Source organism: Eufriesea mexicana, unplaced genomic scaffold, assembly GCF_001483705.2.
Source record: "Eufriesea mexicana isolate 0111107269 unplaced genomic scaffold, ASM148370v2 scaffold3508, whole genome shotgun sequence".
In the NCBI taxonomy this organism is placed as follows: Eukaryota; Metazoa; Arthropoda; class Insecta; order Hymenoptera; family Apidae; genus Eufriesea; species Eufriesea mexicana.
The window spans coordinates 58,726-81,550 of NW_016911531.1; the positions used below are offsets into that span (position 1 = coordinate 58,726).

Consider the following 22,825-nt stretch of genomic DNA (forward strand, 5'->3'; position numbering starts at 1 on the left):
TCGTTCATGGAAACAGCTATGGGGCGTTCTTCGTGGACCGATTCTCTTCTTTTATAAGGATCGTCAAAATCAGGTATTTAAAAAGAAATATCAATTTTTAAGTTGGTTGATTTTAAAACTATAAATTAAATAAATCTATATACGTGCGAATGATTTTCCATCGTCTTTAGAGTCCTTCGTTGGCCTGCGACGGTGAAAATGTAGCTCAAAGCGTAGACGTGAGATGTTCCCTTGTCGATATTGCGGAGGATTATACAAAACGTAAACACGTATTACGATTGGCGAATCCGAATGCAGAGGTTTTGCTGCAGACCGAAGATGCAGCATCCATGGCACTTTGGTTACGAGCGTTACATGAACATGCTGCCGTTGAAAAACCGTCCGTGAGTTTAAAATGTTATAATTAGCAGTTATGCACATATTAAATATCTCGTACAAGAAGTCTGTATATATGTTAATCTCGTTTTATATTTTAGGAAATTACTCACAATAGCACTTTGAAGCAACAAGCTGTTCCACAAACTCCAGGTCCTACCAGCAGTTCTTCATCGTGTCAAACAACCACGAATACTAGTGCAATGATAATGTCGAGTGGTAGTGCTAGTGGTGGGAGTGGTGGTGGTGGTGGTGGTGGTGGTAGTGGTGGTGGTAGTGGAGGTCAACGATTAAGTCCTCTTCCAGGACACAAAGGTATCAAAAAGTTAACGTCCTTTAGAAACAGATCTCCGACCGGTCAATCACCGATAAATAAAACTCGGAAACCGAGTCAAATGATCGATAGTTTAGTTTCTCCAAAAACTAAGACATGGAAAGGTAGAGTTGCGAAACAATTGCGAAGAATGCACGGTCAAACCGGATCTCCTTCGTCACCAACCACGCAACTACCACCGGAGGGTGCTACTTTCAAAGTACCACTTGAACTCTGCCCACCGGTAATTCTACGCATTTATGTTACATATAAACTCCCTTTTATTGGTAACATACTTTTTCATATGGTAATGGATTATCCATTTTCATTTTTTGGACAGTCGTCTTTCTCGGAGTATGTACCATTGATTGTTGAAATGTGCACAAACATTGTGGAAGCAAGGGGTCTCGAGGTCGTTGGTATCTATAGGGTACCCGGTAATACCGCCGCTATTTCACATCTAACAGACAGCGTGAACAAAGGATTCGAAAATATTAATCTTCAGGTAAAATCTTTCTTTCTACATATTCTTGTTACGATAATCCGTCTGTTTTTGTGTCGCGGAATACACTTATTCGATCATTGGATTTATTTTTTCTCGCACCTTTTAGGATCCTAGGTGGAGCGATGTAAATGTAATATCTTCCCTCCTTAAGTCCTTCTTTCGACAGCTTCCGGATTCATTGCTCACCGCAGAATTATATCCGATGTTCATTGATGCTGATAAAGTTGAAGATCCTCAGAGAAGGATGACAACGATAAGGAAGTTGCTGAGAGATCTTCCAGAACATCATTTCGAGACTCTCAAGTATCTGATGTTTCATCTAAAAAGAATTGTCGAACATAGCGAGGTCAATAAGATGGAAGCAAAGAACTTAGCCATTGTATTTGGTCCTACGTTGGTGCGAGCAAGTGGTTCCAGAGATAATATGGTTACTATGGTTACCGACATGTCACACCAGTGTCGGATCGTTGAGAGCTTATTAAACAACGTATGTACTCGACCTATGATGTTTTTGGTCTTGTATAAGGGATGACGAAAACGCAAAAGAAAAGCATTTTTTGATTGGATTATTGGTTACACCGCGATAGGTCGACTGGTTCTTTTCGGACGATGATTTGGACGATTTAAGCAGACTGAGCGTTAATCTTAGCCTTCCAGCCGATGCTAGCGAGATCGAAACCACAACTTCCAGTAATAATCATAATCTTTTGTTGAACAATATTCAAAAAGTCGAAGGTAATCATTCATAATTTTAACTTTTCCTTATTACTATTTTATTAATATGTATTTATTCTTCTACTTTGCAATTTATGCTCTATTCATATTTTAATTTTCACCTAACCGAAATCAATTTCAAAATAGGAGTACGTGAAATGGCATCTGCCAAGGACATTGTATCATCCATTATATCTGCGGCTAACCGAAAGATACAAAGAAGAAGGAAATGTCAAGATGAAACTGACAACGAAACTCACGAAGTCGATAAGGTTTGGTTTAATGTGAGAAATATCAAATGCTTGATGGTACACTTATACTTTGTTTAACCGATTTCCAATGCACATTAATCATTATAATTGCATTTGTTTCATATTCAGCCGAGGATGAAACAAGAAGTGGAAAACCTTCAGAATCGACGGAGTATGGCATTGAATGAAAGGCAATGTTCAGTCAGTGAGATCGTTTTAATGCACGAAAGTCAGAGTCAATCGAATCGTTCCATCGATCGATCCAATCGATCTCCGACGCTCGATGAGACTGCAATTAATAACGCTATTGCTGGTAACGGTAGCATAACTGACTGTGCCATAGATACCCATGATGTATTGAATAGCTATGATGATGTTTCCCCCGATAAATCGAATAAATATTTAAATGTTGCGGTAGAGTCAGTTCCATCGATTCAACCAGCTCATCGCTCGGCCGTCTCGTCGGCTTCCGAGTCGTCACGACTCTCTAGCGAGACTGGCTTGAGCTGCTTCGACGCAAGTTCGACGCTTTCGAGCGCTTCGAACGATACCAAACAAAGCAATGACGAGATCGCGATAAGAACGTACGCAGGATTGAATGCAACTACCCAAGAACGTATACGAAGGTTCGAACAGGAAACAAAAGCAATGCTACAAAGAGATCAGAATAGACAAAGACGAGAAGCTGAAAAGAGAGAAGAAGAACGACGAAGGATCGAGATGGAATGGCAAGTGGCTAAACGTGAAATGGAGAACGATGATCTACTCGACAGTATAGTTGATACCACGGTGACAACGCCTACTTATCTTTCATCCGCAACACGATTGTCCAATTTTGGTGACAGAATTACCGATAAATCCTTCCTTGATATCGGTTCTCGATCGACTGCTCGGATGCCACCTCTTTCGATAGCTGTGCAACAACAACCCATATCCACTAGACGAGTAACGCAACACACGGACGAGCCTACTGCGATTTTACCCCCAGAGAACATTCCAAACACCATTATAAAGAAATTGAAAACCGATACAGAGGTAAGTGTATTGCATCGATTCAAATCTCATCGCGTTTATGATAGGAAGAAAGATCATCCATATATAATACAATATAATATGCAATGTATAATTTCTTGAAATTTACTAGCAGTCATTGGAACAATCAACGTTACCACCTATTCGTTACGGCAGCTTGGACTCTCTACACGAAACACACGACATTTCTCAGTCGTCAGTTTCACCGACCAATCAACAACGGAAACCCCTTTCGAGCGATGTCTCAGACGATGGTTAGTATTAATACATACATATCGATGCTCTTTAATATTTTAAGCGTCAATATCTTTATTTTCCAAAACTTAAACTGACATTTGTCTTCTAATACTGGATGTATATTTTGTTGTTGAGTGAATTTTTTTAATTATCGGAAAACGTACGAACCGAGAAAGTTCGAAATATGCAACATGTGCGCGATTTCAGTGTTCACTATTTCGATAGAAAATTATCATGAGACATATTCCCCTGTCCTATGTATGTATTTATTCTCTTTATATTTTTCTCTATGTAACGTTGCTTCTGACGCTCTCGGTGAGTCTAGCTGGATCTTGTTTTCTACAATGGACTCAGAAGATTCTGACCATTAATAAAAAGCTTTCTAGGTACTTTTAATTTGTTCTTTGCTATTCCTTAAGAGGTATTTATGATCGACTGACCAATATTGCACGATAGATGCATACGGTTATTTTATTTAATTTTTATCTCATTGATACTCTAAAATCGTTTCTCATCTTTCTTTTTTTTTTCATCTTCGTCTGTTTCTTCTTCTGTTACTCGCTTTCCTTCTGTTATTGCAGTGTTTTCAGGAAAATTGATAAAACGTTGCAACATGAAACGACAGCACATAGCACTTTATGTAGATTAAGCATATCGTTATGAATTTGTTTATCCTCCATCGATTCGTTCATGATAGTTTTAATTATTCGGATTCAAAGCAGTTTCCTTCATCCTATATATATTGTTTCGTGCATGCGTACACACTTTCTGTTGAATACCAAGATCAAAGTTGGTCGAACTTGATCAATTAATTAATTGTACACTTTGGAGAGAAGTTTCAACGTGTGCACATCGTGACTGGTAATCATATTTACTTCGAGTCAGATTCGATCATTTTAAAACTTGCATTTGGTTATTTTCGTTAGAAATGTTCCCTCCGCATTTGCATGAACCTTAAATACAATGATATAAGAATGGAAAAACAAAGCTTCTTCGTATGGTAGTTTCGCCTCTTGCGCGCTTAATCGCTCGCTTTTGGTCTTGGCGTTGGAACTGCCTCCTGCTCGTTCTTCAAACGAGTCTCACCTAAAATCTCGGTGTATTACATATCAGTGTCTGTAACCAGTTGATGTTAATCTTTCCAGTGTCATATATTTTACCATTCCCTTCCTTTTTTCTCTCCCCCTCCCCTCTCCCTCTCTCTATTCTTTCTTTTTCTTTTTCCTTTCATCTTGAATCAGGAAGATTCGTAAATCACAAGGTAATAGTTCTAAATCTGCATGAAAACTGATAGTACAAATGTCTAGTATAACCGATATATATGCGATAAAGTTGAGCCGATGGGAAAAAATGAAACGAGACGAGAAAGCAGAAGGAGGTATAGAATGAAGTAAAGATAGAGAAAGTAGATGGAGGAAAATAGTTGATAGATGGATTAGTAAGGAATGATGAAGGAAAGAAGCCGAGTGGGTGTAGCAATGGAAGAGGGGCAGGAGACTCGCTTGTATACGTTCGATGGTTTGCTCGTTTGTCACTGCCAGAAGCTGTTAGTACATGTTCTCGATAGGGTGTCGATTATGACGATGCGAATGCGTTGAACACTCTTAGGCAAACGGCAAATCCCGGTTTTTGGTGGTACATATCGTCACACCTACATGGTACCGCCACCTCCCCTGGTCCCGCCTCGAAGACACCGGGCCCGTCGCCAATGCCGATGTCGATGCCGATGTCAATACCAATGTCAATGCCAATATCAATGCCGATGTCAATGCCAATGCCAATGCCAATGCCAATGCCAATGTCAATGCCAATGCCAATGCCAATGCCAATACCAATGCCAATGCCAATGTCGATGCCAGGGCGAATGCAAGTACCAGGGTCAGTGTCAGTGTCAGACGCAGGCGACGTCAATGTCGCGCAACGATCATCGACACCCATCGCATCCTCTTCGGGAATACCGGCCTCGGAGCCCTCCGAATTCTCGGAGCCTATCGAGCCTGTCGAGCAATCACCACCGCGAGGGGTGTCTTCGGGCTCAGGGGCCGGATTATCTTCCAAGACTTTAAACAGATTCCTTCGAGGTAAATTACATCGTCTGCCAGCAAGAGTACCAAGTCGCAAACTGCTCGACTATGGTTAACTCACACGAATGGCTTTACACTCTTTATTTCCGCTAAGCGCACGTTAACAAATTTTCCACGTTTTATTCAAAGTCTTACCTGTTTCTCTTGCTTTATTCTCTGTTTTTCATTCAACATTTTCACCATTCGTTCGCTCATTCATTAACACCGTTGCTGCTTGTATGTCTGCCTGTTATCTTTCGTTTCTTTTGGAAGAAATTACTTCTTGTCGATCAAAAATGTACCGAGTGCTACAGATATTATTGCTTTCATATTGGTTTTCGCCTTTTTTTCCTTTCGTTCTCTTCGATTTCTCGTGTGTTTTAATATTTTAAACTATTTTTAACTTCTAGAATACGTATCGCTCTGTTCGAATAAGAAACGAATTGCATTCATTATTATATTGTACTGTTTGCTTTCTTCTCGTATAACACCTTTCTCTAATTTGTCCCCTTCTCTGGTCCCGATGCACATCAAATAGGAGGAAGTAATGAGGGTTAAAACAACTTTCTTCGTTCTTTTAGTTTTCCCCCCGTTTTCTCATATCTTTTCTTTTTTCTTCTTTCATCATTCCTTATTTTTTTCTTTTTTTTTTTTTTTATTTTTTTTTGCCATTCCTCTTTGCTTATAATAACGTTATACTTATAAAAGATACCGCAATTTCATTGTATTCGAGTTCTTCGCACATCTGAAAATCGGAAACGGAAGAAGAACCAAGATGAAGTGGATGAGGGTTAAACGGATACGCGGCGTTTCTTAAATACCGATCGACTATTACCAGTTATTCTAGCGTGTAGTAAGGAGAGTGAACAAAATGCAATTTATCCGACGAATTGTTAAACTTGTAATCGCTGTTTCATCCACCTAACGAAATCTTCCTAACGAACGTTTCAAGCCTCGTTATCACGCTCGACATCACGCTCGTTGTTTGCTGTTATGCGAACGACCATAATTTTATATTGTGGTCAAGAATAATCGACCACTGTTCGATGCTTTGTATGTGTTTCTCGTTGAACCGTTCGCTTCCGATTTATACAGGCTCCATCACAAATAATCGACGCATTTCTATTAAAGTAAATCGATTGAATTGCAGGTAGCGACCTTTTGACCAGCTTGACAACCACATTCGATCGTAAATGGAGGTCTCTTGTAAATTCATCGAATCAAACGATTCGTGGATCCACTACGGAAAATCTGTCCTTCAGTGACGAGGATACTATGATAACAAAAGAGTCACAAAAATTACGTAATCAACGAAGAGGATTGCGAGAAGAAAAAGACGAACACAAAACGGCTGCACCTCAATCGGTGAATTCTCATTCGGTTGAAAGCTATCGGGATCCGAGTCTTCATAAAACGTCTATCGAAAAGCATCAATACGTTCGTCAAAAAAATGCAAGTATATTAGATTAAAGCGAATTAATAATCAATCGTAGTATACTCGTTCTTCGTCCGCTCTGTGCACGCACATACACTCATCCATTGCTTGCTTTAATTATGCAGGATGCCCCAGAGAAAGATACGGATTCATCGGTAACGGAGAATAGTAGTGTCGATCGACTGGATGCTGATATACCGGACAATGATAGAAGTGCTATTGTACGTAAAAGGATTGAATCGAAACAAGAACAATTGCGATCGAGCAAGGAAACAGTCGACGTATTAATTTCCGGTGCGAATGAAGCACAAGAATGTTGTAGGATCGAAAAAGAAACGTCTGGGTCAGCACAAGGTGGAAAGGTAGCCGATGACGCGAAAGATTTTCGACACGATGTCGATTCGAATTATTCCAACAAACTGGAAAAATTTGAAAGCCTGACGAATTTTGAAGTCAGATCGCGACTGAAAAGGTCGGAATCTTTAAATAAAAGATCTGAAAACACTTCGTCCAAGTTGAAGAGGTCTGAAAGTTTAAACAAGCATTCCGCTGAAAGACTTTCGTCACCAACCAATGGTAAATTGAAACGATCCGAAAGTTTGAATAAACATTCAGAAAGATCCGATTCCCCCAACAGTAAGTTGAAACGATCGGAATCACTGACAAAAACTGAGAAAACTGAATGTAATATCAGCAAGAGACGGCAATCTGTGAGGAAAGATAGTGCGACGAAACTAAAACGAAAGAATGGTATGCCCGAACGATCGATTAAGCGCAGGCATACTGTAGGGGGTACTAAGGACTTTGACAAAGTGCATTGGTTGGATAATAAACTGCAAGTCGAGGCTGAAAGAGTGGTTAGAAACGAGTATAGGCCGAAGAAAAGTCAACTTAGAACAAGTTCACCGGATTTAAGTACCGGTCGTATTGGTCTCACCGATGCTAGTTTTCTTATCGAAGTTAGCTTTCGCGGCCCAAGTAACGTTGTCTTTAACGTGACCAATGCTCGTCCACAATCTTTACCGGATACCAGCTTAGCTTCCAAAGTGTTTAAAGTACCTCTCGAGAGTCATGTATAATGCGCAACACACGATAGAACGTTGCATCTAAAGAGAAAAAAAGTAAGAGTTAATAAAAGAGAAGATCCATAAATATTGATATTTCAGTCATCAAATACCAACGCGTTTCTTTCTCACGAAGCATTTATATCGCAGCGTGTCAATTACTTATTTACGTATCGTACTTGTAAACCGTGATCGTGTGCAATTTTTTGTACATATAACGTATATAGATTAGACAAAATTATCGAACGCTCTGAGCGAATATGCACGTATGTAACGTATGTAACCTGTATCTATGTATTGTTGCATGCGTGCACTCTTAACTCGCTATAAGCGTCAGAACAAACGTTTAACCCATAAGTTTTATATCTCTTAGTAATTGAATACAACCAATTTTCACATAGTTTTGCACTTAACTAAACGCATCGGCTGTGTGAGGTCGACAAATTTGATCGACATGTATCATCTGTCTATGCATTTTAGGCATATTTATAGAGTGGCAATGATTCGTGAATCATGCTTTTCTTCCCAGGGCGAATATTATTCGCTTACTCGACTATATACGCGTATATGGAGACTGGATTTGTTCGAAGATTTAACATGAACGAACAATGGTACTTCTTTTACTCGAAAAAACGTAGTTTCTTCGTTGAATACGATTATTCGATATAGTTGTGAAATCATTTAAGGCAGCTTATGAGCCTGACAATCTAAGCCTTGTAAATATCTATATGTACGTGAACCGATGAAACTACAGACCGACGATAAAGCGATATTTATTTTAAATTCGTAACAATCGTGATACTATTATTTATTGAATATGCGAGATACCTGAAATTGAAGGAAGTATGTATTACCTACGGACACATGGTATCAAATTTGTAAATAAATCTTATATATTGCTAATTTAAGAAACAATCGAACACATTAATTGGATGTCATTCTACAGATCTTTCCTTCGTTCCATGATTCCCTCTTCCAGTTTCATTGTTCCCGCGCATGAAACGACTAAATTTTTATCTTCGAGAGAATGTAGATGGCGCGATGGAGACTCTCGTTATATTTATACGTGTATTCAATCTTCGTTATTGCTTTCCACTTTGCGTATCATTTTTTAATTGAATCAAAATATGAACGTAATAAGAACCGAAACGATTTTAAAACCACCGAATAAACGAAATACAGCCCGACCACGGGAAGAATTCAATTTGCCATTAATGAAACGTCGTACGTAATGATCATGGCAAATTTAACCAATTATTTATTATAACGTTCTTTTATTGATCACTAGAAATAAATCTCTGGTCTATACACATTTTCTGACTTCTTTATCTTGTATCTCTATTAATATATTTTATACAGACTTGGAATTTGATATGGGGAAACAGCGAAGAACAAATTGGAAATCAGCAAACTCGAGTTCCTCGAAAAGCCCAAAATATCGAAGTACAAGACGTAATCAGGCCATTCCGATATCATCGTCTTTCTTAACCAGTACTTCGCGCAATTACGTTTCTAAGTAACTATCGAATGAAATAATTCGTTTCTTTGATCAAACGATCAAAATAGCATTTATCAATGATAATAATGCACGGTGATATTCGATAATTCTTAGATCTGGGACAAGAACCACTACGGGTGGTGGTTCGAGCTTGCTTGAATCTGTTGCTAGTGGCACCGTTCTCGGTGAGTTTATCATCTCGTTTTAACAGAATCTTCGGCTTATTAATTTGATACAATTAAATAGCGATAACGACCGGTCGAGGTGATGCGAGATCCGAAGTGGGGATAGCCGCGCTGAACATCCAATGTCCGCACATTATTCTTTGTCAAATCAGCGATTCTCAAACCTATATTAACACTTTGAGCAAATTATATTTATTTGACCCGATAGAAGTAAGTTATTATGAATATATCTGTCCGCATCGTATCAGATTTAAACAACGATCAAAATTTATTGAACGTTCTCCGAATAAAATGTAATCGGTTATTCAATGAATGAATCTGATTTTGGTTCTATTTTGATATTGCAGGTTCTAATGCCAGACACAATGTGTGAACGTATTACAGGTAGAAATGTCCTTCATCGTTCGATAATAGACAAGTTCCCTGAAGTAGAAGTCACAGCAATATCTCGCGTACACTTCAACGATACAATAGGATTGGAGCGAATAAAATCTCTTTGCAACCCTGAATACTCTTCGGTGGAATTATTTGTTAAACAAAAGTAAACATTATTTTAAACCGATAACAATACGACAATATATCATTCTTCCGTATCGCCTGTAATAGTATTGTAGTACAATGTAAACGTGATGCGTGTACTTTAAAATTTAATTTCAATGGATTACAGATATTATGCATTAGCTGCAGTTGCAGCGCTATTGAAATACATTGAGTACGCTCAACGCATTGTTTACACTCCAAAATCAATGAAAATCGAATTTCAAGGATCCCCGAATGCTACCATGATAGGTAATAATTATAAATGTTATAGAGAGTGTAAGGAATGCAATATAAAATAGCACGAAATTTATAGATTTGGAAAGCGCACGGAGCTTGGAATTAGTTCAGTCGCAATGTGGTCAACGAAATATCAGTTTATTGTGTAGCTTGGACCGATGTTCGACGCCTATGGGTAGAAAACTTTTACGTGCAAATATACTTCAACCTCCTTGTGAAGAACGCACAATTTTTGAGCGCCAAGCTGCTGTTGCCGAACTTGTATCCAACCATTCGCTACGTGCACTTATTCAGGTTCATATAGTGGCGTTGCCATATTTTTCTTTTATATTTTTTCTTTTCTTCTTTTTCTTCATCTTTCTTAATTTTAAAACATTTTTGTAGCCTATAGTACGCCGACTTTATGGTGCTGATAGACTTTTAATTTTATCGACAACGCCTATTTTACATGAAAACAACGTCCAAAACGCAGAACAGAATTTAAATTATGTTTTATTATTGAAAAATTTATTAGATGTTGTTCCCGAACTTGAAAAGATATTACTAACGGGTGAAAGCCAACTTTTCTGTAGCATGCGAAAGGTTTGTACAAATTTTCTACTTTGTTTTACATATATGTACAAGCATCGTTCTTTTGCATTTTAATACCTCTCAGAAACTGGAAAGTGACGAATTTAGACTAATGCGAGAAAGGATTCTCGAAACAATACATCCAGATGCAAAATTCGTAACAGGATATTCATCTTCAAATATGCAACGTTGCTTCGCTATCAAAGCAGGAATTAATGATCTATTAGATATTGCCCGACAAACCTATTGCGAGTTAATCGACGACATGAAAAGTCTGTAAATCGACAAAGCTACGATCGAGTGTTCCTTCCGTTAATTCCTTTTTCTTGAACACGATATACTCACCAAATATATAATTAAATATATTTACATATATTTATATAAATTATAATATCTATCATATTATAATTTACCCTCGTTTATTTTTCTTCGATAGCTATGGTGGAAAACTTGGCATCTAAATATAAATTAACTTTGTCTTTGAGCTGCAACGCTTCTCTGGGCTATCATATTCAAGCAATATTACCTCGAAATTCAAACACTAATATCTTTGATCCACCATCTGAGTTCATAGAGGTAATTATACCCTTCCAAACATTATTAAATACCTTTCTTTGATAACATAAGATGGGCTGTAGGTACGAAGGAATAAACGAATGTATACTATGACTACCAATGCAATCGCAATATTGAGTCAACAGTGTAAAATTGCGTGCGAAGAATTACATCTAATGAGCAACGTGTATGTATATACTAACACAGATTTTTTATGGATGAACGCAATGGGTTTTCGTTTTCAAATAAAAATCTGTATTTCTGTACAAATAGACTTCTCTGTGACTTGTTGCAACGTATCCGAGAATATATTGGCTGTTTATTTCAATTAAGTACGGATATTGCAGAATTGGATCTGATAATATCTCTTGCTCAAATCAGTTCTCTTCAAACATATGTGAGACCATCGTTCGGAACGAAACTAGAATTATGTGATTCGAGACATCCAATAATGGATGTTCTTGGCCTCGATGGCCCTGTACCTAATAACATTGTAATTTGTTTTCTTCTTTTACCGAATATTACAAATTTTTGTATATATTATATTATCTATATTATAATTTGCTATTCATTAAATTTCATTTTTTATTATAGAATGCATCGATACCTCAGAATTTATGTGTAATCTCAGGACCTAATATGAGCGGCAAATCAACATATCTTAAACAAATTGTTTTATTACATATAATGGCACAACTCGGCTGTTTCGTACCGGCTAAAAAAGCAATGTTTCGTATAGCAGATCTCATATTCTGTAAAATAGCCGTTCGCGATGATATCGAATGCAATGCGTCCACATTCGCCCTTGAAGTGAGCTATTCTATTTGATTATATTCTTTATAATTGCACGAAACAATAAAATTTCTTATCTTCTAGATGAAAGAAGCACAATATATTTTAAGATCTGTCACACCAACTTCGTTGATCGTTTTAGACGAATTATGCAAGGGTACTGCTATCGAAGAAGGTGCTTCAATTGCATGGGCTATATGTGAAAAACTTCTAAATACAACTGCTTTTATTTTTGCTGCCACTCATTATTCTTATCTGACAAAACTAGCAGATTTGTACCACAATGTGACAAAGTATGCAATTCTTCTCCATATGAATTTATCGATAAATATTTCTCTCTTTCTCGTGACCGAAGAATATGTACCTTCTTCCACTTTTCCATGAATTAACATCTTAAGTTATTATCTTTCAGTCAATATTTCGAAACGATAAACAATCGAGAATTAGAAATCAATAATTGCCATGACAGATTAACCTATACTCATCGATTAAAATATGGTGTGGCACCTACTGATGACTATGGTATTGTTTTAGCTGAATTATCCGGCTTACCAATATCAGTTATAGAGAAAGCACGAAAATATGCTTCTGCGCGAATGGTATATTCTACGATACTTATCGTGTACAAATTCGTGTTGTATTATTATTACTTTTATTATTATGCTCGTTATTATTAAACTCGTGATTACTCCTGACAGATTGTTGATCAAATTACAACGAGGTCGAATAAATGGGAAAAATCATGTTATACCATACTAATTAGCTTGCACGAGCTTTTAGAAGCTGATAAAATTCGTAAAGAACAAGTAATTTCGCTTGCTCAGTGCTTCTTAAAACTTTGGAAACAAAAAAATTGCAAAAAGGATGTACAAGTAGTAGAAAAAATAACAGATGGAAATAAAATTAACGCACAAGAAAACAATGAACATATAGTACATATATCCGGTATAACCACGTGTTCTACACCTATCGATAAAACGAAACAACATACGTATGAAACTGCAATTTGTACAAATATTGAATCTGTAGAGATTTCTACGGACTCAACAAAACATAACGAAGTTTACACATCGCATAGCTATTCGTTTAATTCAATCGATCATTTATCTTTTTCCTCAATAACAACTAACAATATTTCTGAAAAACATTTGTCAACGCCTGATAATTTAAAATGTCGGTTCGATAAAGAACTAGATGAACCTTCTAATTGTACGTGTTCTACTATCGATAGAATTATTCCTCCTTCATCGCTTAATGTATCTCGCGAAATATCATCGATGGAAATGTCGACATCAAAGATGGAGAAACCAACGTTGAAACTGTACGAGTATTGTCTCTCAGATGATGATTTCGAACTATCCGATATTTCTCATAACTCAACTTTTACACATTAAAATAAACTATTTTACATATCTTAACTTAGTTTTAGTAAAAAGACTTAGTTATACAAACTTTTTCTATTCTTTTTTATTTCTTTTTTATTGTTTCTTCATTCCTTTTCATCCTATTTCTTTTATATATGTTCAAATGTAATACTAAACTCAACCACGTGTACAATAATATTACACTTTATTTTGTGTTCGGTGCACTCTCCATCCTTCCTATTTTTTCTTTTAAAGATAACATTATCAAATGTATTACTTCGATGTTAGTTGAAATATCAATAGATTCTACAATTAAAAATATCACAATTTATACATCTTCGAACATCTTTCACTTTTTCCCTTTTCCATTATCCTAATCTTTATATTTGCAAAATCATTCTTATATTCCAATACGTATCTATCGTTTTCCTCTTTCTACTTTCTGATGAGCTCCCTCTTTCTTTCTCTCAACTTTTTTTATCGTCGCTTACAAATATTAATGACACCTACGGCTGAAATTAACCTCTCAACTTGTGAAAGTATAGGTTAAGTTTATTTTTGGCAGAAAACTAAGTTATGCATCGTTTAAAAGAAATTCAAATATTTGAATTATGCGAAAACATTCGCGAAGTGTTTAACATAATGAGAGATTTTTGTGAATGTATCTAGTGTTTTGAAAAATTGTCATTGTTATTCTCATTGCTGTGTAATAGTACGCAAACAATTATTTTCTTCGTGGGTCATATGTGATTTTGAATGATGGAAAAAATGTTGACGCGACACAATGTAGTTACAGAGTCTTCACATGTTGAGGCAATACCTATAAATCTTGTTGCTACTGAGGATGGTCGAACACTTTTAGCAGTAACTGGTAAGAATTTATTACAATGAAATTCGAAATGAATTTGTAACAAATATTTAGAGCAACTCATTGTAACCTTTGCAGAACATAAAGATGGTATGTTAGAAATTGTTGCAACTCCAGTTATGCTTGTTGGACAAAGTGGAGGAGCTGCATCGTTAGTAGATGTAAGAAATCTAAATGGAAATTTAACATTGTATTCGGTACATTGTTTTTCTACATCTCATTATACATTTTACAGAGCATTTTCTTATTTCTCAATTATGCACCATTTCAGCCTATTTTTCAAATAAGCGTTGAAGATATTGCCAATGATTCGGAACTTCAGCAGTCAACAGAAAGTTTTGAAATTGAATCTGATAATACTGATCGAATAAAGTTGCAGTCATGCAGGGAAGTAAAGTGCAAGAAACCAGTTACACAGGAATATCAATCGCTTCCTCCGAATGATTCATTAAGTAATGAAAAGGATGAAAAGACCTATAAACAGAAGACAATAAATGTAACTGTGAAAAAGAATAACCCTGGAAGGCCTAAAAAAAACAAAGCAATTTCTTTGCAAGTAATTCAGAATTTTAATTACTTATACTGTATTTCTCTTTATATGATTATAAATAATGAGTGAACCACTACATAAGTATATTTTCTTAAAGTGTATACAGTACAAAGGTAAAACAACAAGGTTCTTGTTTATTCTAGGATATAAGCAGTTTAACATGTGATATTTGTCATCAAGAATTTAGTAAACAGACATTATATCGAAAACATATGGAAAATCATGCAGAAGAGAAACCACATCGATGTCCAAAATGCTCCGCGTCGTTCAATGTACCGGTAGTAGTAATTTTATTCATTCTTCAACATTTTATTGAATGCTTTCAATACTAAGAAATTATGTAACGAGATATATAACTTAACGTAAATTTCATTGTCCATCGTTTTATACTACTTGCAGACAAATTTTACGCTTCATATGGCTACGCATAATACAGGTGAACCGAAATGTCCAGAATGCGGTAAAAAGTTTGCGAGAATGGCCAGCTTAAAGTCTCATATGTTGTTGCATGAAAAGGAAGAAAATTTATTCTGTACAGAATGTGAAGACGCTTTTTCTACAAAAGTCAGTATTAATATTAGTCATACTGACTTTATTATTATTAATTATATCAATTATAGTTAATATATAACTATAATATAACACAATATGATTTTGTGTTAATTTAGTGAAAATAAGACAGTACATAAACATCACTCCTGATACATATTTTCCTTAAATTGTGAAGATAAAAAATTGTTAGTCTAATTACCATTGATAAATTAAAATTATATAAATAATAAATTAATCATAAATGTTGTAGACTCAATTGGATGCACATTTGAAGCTTCATGGAGAAAAATGGACGATCGAAGAAGTACGAAAATGTAAATTATGCAACAAGCAGTTCAGTCAACCAGCCTTATATAGACTCCATATTCGTGAGCATTATAGGGTAAGATGCAATCAGTGTCAAGCATATTGTAAGTGATGATGTTTATATAATTTATAACTTCATTTCTACTTTAATTGCAGACAAAAGTAGTAAAACAAACAAAAAGAGGGACAAAACATAAAACAATATATAAATGTACCATATGTTTGAAGTCTTTTCAGAAACCAAGTCAGTTAATGCGGCATATTAGAGTGCATACTGGTGAAAAACCCTTTAAGGTAAACTAATTTTGACCTTGTATAATTATATTTTTTAATCAATAATACGACTCAACTTTTGCTCAATTTTGAAGTGTACAGTATGCGGTCGTGCATTCACGCAAAAAAGTTCATTACAAATTCATACGTGGCAACACAATGGCATTCGACCTCATGCCTGTGAATTTTGTAATGCCAAATTTAGTCAGAAAGGTAATTTTCGACACAACTGTGTATGATGTAAATTTTTACTGTTTGCACCATATTAATGTTCAGTCTGAATAGCTATACTGTCTATGAATCGTTTTTACACCTTTAGAGATACATGAATATATATTTGTAGGTAATTTGAACACGCATATAATGAGAGTTCACAATGTCCCAGAAGGAGAACCTATATATGGATGTAATTATTGTTCGTGTGTGTTTAAAAAGCTTGGCAGTTTAAATGGTCATATGAAACGTATGCACACTGATGTAAATGAGGTAAATTATGAATTATCTATCACATACATTAATATTATTGTTATAATATAAGATTTGTTGAAGAGGCTAGATTGTTATACATAAGATTTTCAGGAGAATGTTACTAGTGGTAGTACTCATCCAACTAATGTGGAGTCTGATATACGTGCGACCGTGGACAGTGTTATAACACAACTAGCGTCTTTGGAATCTGACGCTCATCAAACTACAGAATCATCAAATTTCGAATCGTGTATATTATCGGAAAGCATGATGAAAAAAGATATTTTGCAGCAAGCGCTGAAAAACAGTGGTCTCCCTAGTAAAAATAAAACTTCTTCTGAAGGTACGCGTTGTGCTCGAAAAATTGCAAGATCATGGCAAAATTATTTTTAGTTAGTACTTTGCTGTTCACGAAGCTTGTTTGTCAAAGGTATATTGGAAGCGAAAAAATTCGGAGCCCGTATTAATTTTGTTACATTGTTGGATCGTGCAGCTGACGGTGATACGAGGTAATCTATATTATATATCTAAAAGTTGGTTAGTTGAAATCGGTTGATACCAATTCATTTTTCATCATTATTGTAGAAAATATTTGACGATAAAACAACGATGCGTAGGAAACGTGAGATGGTACGCGTGTACATTTTGTCACAAAGAATTCAAGAAACCGTCAGACTTGATACGTCATTTGCGTGTACATACGCAAGAAAAACCTTTCAAGGTACTATGTATATTGAAACATTTTTTTATGTATATATGTGTCATATACGTATCGATGATTCTTATTCATTTCTTTACATGTCATTTATATTTGTATCTTTAGTGCACCTACTGTTATCGTTCATTTGCTTTGAAATCTACTATGATAGCACATGAACGCACCCATTCAAATATTAAAAGATATGCTTGTGGTTCTTGCGACAAAACATTCGTGTGTCATGGTAGTTTAATTGCCCATACCAGGTGAGTGATTATTACATCTTTTTTCGCATAATAGAATCAATGATTCTATTTCAATAGAATTCCAAATAAGTGCGTTTTATGATAGTTTGCACACAAAATCCGAAAATTATTTCAATAAATCCATTGACAACGATAAGGATCTCAACATGCACGTCACAATCGATACTGATACTCATACTGCTAATCAGTCGAAGTCTCAAATAAAGGGTAAATCAAAGATATCTCCAGAAGCAGAAAGACTAGTACCTCAAGTGATCTTGCAAGAACCGTTAATAATTAGCGACGCGGGAAACAAAATTTGCGTGGCACAGGTATCTTCGAAGGAAAAACGTGTTTTCGATACAGCTGTTGATCAAGCTAGACCACATAAATGTTGGATTTGTCAGGCAGCATTCAGAAAGATCAGCCATTTAAAGCAGCATCATCGTCGTCACACGGGTGAACGTCCTTATAAATGCATTAAGTGTGACAGGTATATTTACAAATAAAATGCTTATCTACGGCATTATTTACAAGTTACAACCTCTCTTTTCTTTTCTTCTTTTTTAGATAAATATATTCATTTATATTAGAAAATTTATTGCTTTATCTTTTTCTCTACGTATACACTCTGCTATTGTATATATCCAATTTGATGAAGAAGTAATAAATGGTTTAAATTATTTCAGGAGATTTACATCAAATAGCGTATTAAAATCACATTTGAATACCCATGAAGATTCGAGACCATACGGTTGTTCTGTTTGTAATGCGAAATTCTCTACACAAAGCAGTATGAAAAGACACTTGGTTACTCATAGTAATAAAAGGCCGTTTATGTGTCCTTATTGTCACAAGACTTTTAAAACTTACGCCAATTGCCGGAAACACATGAAAATACATAAACATGAATTGGCACAACGGGTACGATATCTGTTACAAAAAAAAAAAAAAAAAAAAAAAAAAAAAAAAAGAAAAGGAAAAAATAGAATTGGATTCATAATTAATGATGAAATGTTATTTTTTTTTTTTTCTTTCATAAATCTGTAGCAGCTGGAACAACAAAAAATCAAAATGCAAGAACAAGCTTCAGACAAACCGAATATGAAGGAAAGTTCTAAACAAGCGGCGACGCTTGAATCATCTTGTACCTCCTCTGTCTCTATCACTACTATTAATTCCACTATTACTGACAATATTTCTATCATTACCACCGCCGCTACCACTACCACCCCTACCATCGTCACAGCGTCCTCTTCTACCTTTTCAGATAATCTTGCACTTTCTCGTCTTGGATCAGTTGAATTATCATTTCAGTCACAACTTGGATCAGAGTTTTCGCAAACTTTTCCAGAATTTCAAAGCATTACCGAAGAAAAGGAAAAAGTAAGACAAGGTTTATCGCCAAACTGTGATGCTACAACGTTTATCAATCGTATGTTTCAATACGTTTCACTGTATATGATTTAAATATCAAAGGACCATTCATTGAACATCAATCTTATATATGACATCTATCCTTTCAGAAAATTCACAGATGTTACACGCGGATGAAGCTGGCTCAGTTACGATGCCGGTTTACTCTAGCGATCAGGCACTCACCCCGGTATATATTGTAATAACTAATTGCCAGTAAAAATAACTAAATAACTAAATAAAAGAGATGATAGCAATTGTTTTTTGAAAACGGAAATGTTTAATTTTTAGGAAAGCATACGGGAGATAGAAGAGACATTGAATCAACAACTTTTTAATATTGGGATGAACCTTAACTTGGGAAGTAATCATTCAAGACACTCAAGTAGTGCAAATACCAATGATTTTGATCATATAAAAGAACACTCACAGCCTGTGTTAAATGTTATATATGAAAACAATAATAGCAGTAACAGTAATAGTAATGTAGAATCATCTGAAGGACATGTATTTTCATCACAGATTGGTTCATTTGAGATGGACCATGTTGCCTTGCAAGTAAGATAAATATGTAAATTGAATTTCGAATCATGGACTACCTGCATTAAAAAAAGAATCTAATAAGTAAAGGTTTTACCTTTTAGTCTGATGCTGAAATTGATATCGGATTAGATACAAGAAATTCAACTAACATGGCAAGTATATTACCTAGAAGTGTGAAAGATGAACATCGACTTTCTGTTTGTGTTACAACACCAGATAATCTAAATGTTGAACAATCAGAAAGATCTAGTGTGCAAGCAGTAATGTTTGTTTCTCAACAAAATTTTCCTAAAAAAGAGAGTGTAGCACATGAATTCACAATAGAAGAGAACAACAAGGGTACTATTAACAAGCAATGCACAATCAACCCGATATTCTTTACGTAAGTTCTTATTATTTCTCTTCCTTAACTAATCACAGACCTGCCAGTTTTAAATATGTACAGAAAAAAATGTTTTCTATGACACGATACATTTGTAATGGGTAAATTAAAAGCAGTTGTAATAATCATATACTTAAATTCTCTAGAGAAGAGTTACGGGAAACGTTACAAGATTTTAAAGGGCAACCAAATATACATGGTTTGCCACCCGATGTTCCAGAAATCGTTCAAACCACTGCTACTACTGCTAAAATATCTGAGGAACAATCTCTATTGCAATGTCATATGTGTAGTCAACAAGGATTTACAACAGTTGGGTTGAAAGTAAATATCCTAAAATAAATAGGAGTTTTTCTATCTCTTCTAGTTAATCTTTCTTAATTCAATCAATGATATACATCATTATATTTGATAATTGATATCATTAAAATTTAATATGAATTTTTTTTTTTTTTTTAGGAACATTTGACAAGCCATCGTGGAACAAAAGAGTATCAGTGCACAGAGTGCTCTTCTAAATTTTACACAAACGGTGGATTAAATAGGCATTCAAAGATTCATATTGTAAAACAGTGAGTATCAAAAGAAATGTGATAATGATGAATTGTAATTTTTACCATTTTACTTTGTGTTTTGCTGTAGATCGTTTAAGTGCATTTCATGTGAGAAGCACTTTAATAGCAAAATCGAATTGAAATCACACAATAAAATTCATGAAACACTAATGTGGAACACATCAGAAATAAATAACGTTTCAGAAAATTCGATGCTTTCATCGGAAGTGCAACCGATTGAAAATGGTCATCTTCCTTTGAATAATATCGTAATAGATCCGGATTCCGCTGTTTCAGAGAAAGTTCTTCTAGATACAGTAGCGGAAAGAGAAGTAATGGATCGTGTAGAGGTAAATTTATTATAACTATTTATTTTCTTTCGTCGCTACTGTATGAGAAAAAAAGTGAGAAAAAGGGGAGGGGAGGAACGATAAAGTATCATTAATTAAATGTTATTACACATATAGAATATCTTGATAGACAAAAAGGAACAGAAGGAATATACAAATAAATGTAAATATTGCCCGAAAACTTTTCGTAAACCAAGTGATCTTATAAGACATGTACGCACACATACCGGAGAACGGCCATACAAGTGTGATTATTGCAATAAAAGTTTTGCTGTAAAATGTACATTGGATTCACATACTAAAGTTCATACTGGGAAGAAAACATTTCGTTGCCACGTATGCAATAGTCTGTTTGCAACTAAAGGCAGTTTGAAAGTTCACATGCGTTTGCATACAGGTAAGTGAAATGAATATTAAGGATCTCTACAAAAAAAAAAAACTATATTTATTGTTTTCGTACATGTTTTAAAATTATTTAATAAATTTCGTCTATTTATCCCAAAGGTTCAAAACCATTTAGGTGCCCTATTTGTGATTCAAGATTTCGAACTTCCGGTCATAGAAAAGTGCATTTGTTGAAACATGCCCGGGAATGCAAAGATAATCCAAAGAGAAGACAAAAGCATTTAAAGGTTGCAGTTATAGCTGAAGTGGCAGCAGGTCTTGAAAAATTTGACGAAAAGAAAGAGGAGATGAATAGTTTCGAATCAAAACAACCAGTACGACAGGAACAACTAACACAAACAGTCACAGGATTAGCTTCCCATTTAGAAGCATATAATATTGAGACAGCAACTACCTGTTTATCTGATCAAATTAATTTCGATACTGAGGGTATTGTATCGAATAATAATCAAACAATAATGTCGATAAATGAAAGCAATCAATTAGTTACGAATTTACATTTTCTTTTGACACATGGTCTTGTTACCATTCAAACCGAAGAATCGTTACTGTCACAGTCATCTGCATCATCAGCATCATCAGCATCATCAGCATCATCGGCTAATAACTCGTATCACCGACCGGTTGTTGTTTCTGATACTGGATGTACATTAGCGACATCCAGCGTTACGTCTGATATTAGTAACGAGCATACAAAGGAAGAAACTCATATAGAACAAATATTAAAAACGCCATCGAATAACTGTCTTTTAGCGGTATCAACTGTGACAACGCAGTTAGAGCCATCACTCTCAAAGGTGCCAGCGAAAAAGGCGTTATCAGTAGTAGCAGAAAAGCCAGCAGTTAAAGGAAATCTGTCTAAAAAGGAGTGCGACATTTGTGGGAAAACATTTACAAAACCGTACCAAGTTGAAAGGCATAAGCGAATTCACACTGGTGAACGACCATACAAATGTGATTTGTGTACGAAATCATTTGCTCAAAAATCAACTCTTCAGATGCACCAAAAACACCATACTGGCGATCGGCCATATGTTTGTCCGTACTGTGAATATTCTTTTACGCAAAAAGGCAATCTTCGAACACATGTGAAACGTGTTCATCAGTTGGATGCCATCGACGTTAGGAAATGGAAGCGCGTGCGTCAATCCTTCTTACCCAAAGCATCTCTTCAAGAAAACACTATCGAAGCTAAAAGTTTAAGTTTGGACAACATATCTTTTGTCGAGCTTCTTAAGTAACACGCATCTGGTACAAACTATCGTTACTTTTTTTTTTTTTTTAATTAAATGTTTCCTCCTTAATTGAAAACGATAATTGCAGGATATCGATCAGAAAATAGAGACAATAATATTCGATGTTCTTCCTATGTATGACGATTAACATATTAAATACCTAATTCGTACGTAATCTCGTAAAGAAATAATCCGTTGGGTGCAGTGTATAAAACATTCGCTAATTTGTATAAAAGCAAAAATAAATTTTT

At 35.4% G+C, this 22,825-nt stretch overlaps 3 protein-coding genes across 17 annotated transcripts in view; all 3 read left to right on the top strand.

Moving 5' to 3' along the window:
- Positions 1-8,845, top strand: part of RhoGAP19D (Rho GTPase activating protein at 19D) — a 17,240-nt gene extending 8,395 nt beyond the window's left edge. For 10 of the 15 annotated variants that reach the window (XM_017904901.1, XM_017904912.1, XM_017904909.1 and 7 more), the window contains 12 exons: positions 1-73; positions 171-383; positions 477-932; positions 1,029-1,193; positions 1,300-1,680; positions 1,781-1,928; positions 2,055-2,191; positions 2,288-3,193; positions 3,303-3,444; positions 5,287-5,508; positions 6,641-6,942; positions 7,051-8,845. In XM_017904901.1, the coding sequence (XP_017760390.1) occupies positions 1-73; positions 171-383; positions 477-932; positions 1,029-1,193; positions 1,300-1,680; positions 1,781-1,928; positions 2,055-2,191; positions 2,288-3,193; positions 3,303-3,444; positions 5,287-5,508; positions 6,641-6,942; positions 7,051-8,004 (4,099 nt within the window). In that variant the 3' untranslated portion in view covers positions 8,005-8,845. The remainder of the gene's footprint in view (positions 74-170; positions 384-476; positions 933-1,028; positions 1,194-1,299; positions 1,681-1,780; positions 1,929-2,054; positions 2,192-2,287; positions 3,194-3,302; positions 3,445-5,286; positions 5,509-6,640; positions 6,943-7,050) is intronic. The other 5 variants (XM_017904914.1, XM_017904915.1, XM_017904908.1 and 2 more) reach the window with 4 other exon arrangements.
- Positions 8,846-9,116: 271 nt separating this feature from the next.
- On the top strand, positions 9,117-13,760 carry LOC108550926 (mutS protein homolog 4). The gene is made up of 16 exons (XM_017904851.1): positions 9,117-9,213; positions 9,349-9,505; positions 9,602-9,672; positions 9,734-9,882; positions 10,020-10,213; positions 10,340-10,461; positions 10,526-10,743; positions 10,834-11,031; positions 11,105-11,291; positions 11,456-11,595; positions 11,658-11,761; positions 11,848-12,067; positions 12,169-12,384; positions 12,451-12,659; positions 12,779-12,965; positions 13,065-13,760. The coding sequence occupies exons 1-16, from the start codon at positions 9,117-9,119 to the stop codon at positions 13,758-13,760; spliced, it is 3,165 nt and encodes a 1,054-aa protein (XP_017760340.1).
- Positions 13,761-14,498: 738 nt separating this feature from the next.
- Positions 14,499-22,629, top strand: LOC108550947 (zinc finger protein 236). The gene is given in 24 exon segments (XM_017904893.1): positions 14,499-14,601; positions 14,677-14,795; positions 14,870-15,154; positions 15,292-15,426; positions 15,548-15,712; positions 15,951-16,082; positions 16,163-16,300; positions 16,375-16,492; positions 16,623-16,765; positions 16,859-17,090; positions 17,178-17,256; positions 17,333-17,468; positions 17,571-17,710; positions 17,796-18,182; positions 18,379-18,613; positions 18,740-19,128; positions 19,169-19,295; positions 19,397-19,663; positions 19,750-20,030; positions 20,177-20,354; positions 20,490-20,602; positions 20,673-20,934; positions 21,052-21,331; positions 21,439-22,629. Coding segments are annotated over 24 exon segments (5,586 nt in total). The 3' UTR covers positions 22,581-22,629.
- Positions 22,630-22,825: the final 196 nt, after the last annotated feature.

Bases quoted from the DNA above. Each gene is read 5' to 3' on its own strand.
- LOC108550926 (XM_017904851.1), top strand. From the start codon at position 9,117: ATGAACGTAATAAGAACCGAAACGATTTTAAAACCACCGAATAAACGA. The intron at 9,214-9,348 runs GTACGTAATGAT...TATTTTATACAG, and splicing joins TTTGCCATTAATGAAACGTC to ACTTGGAATTTGATATGGGG. The intron at 10,744-10,833 runs GTTCATATAGTG...ACATTTTTGTAG, and splicing joins CGCTACGTGCACTTATTCAG to CCTATAGTACGCCGACTTTA.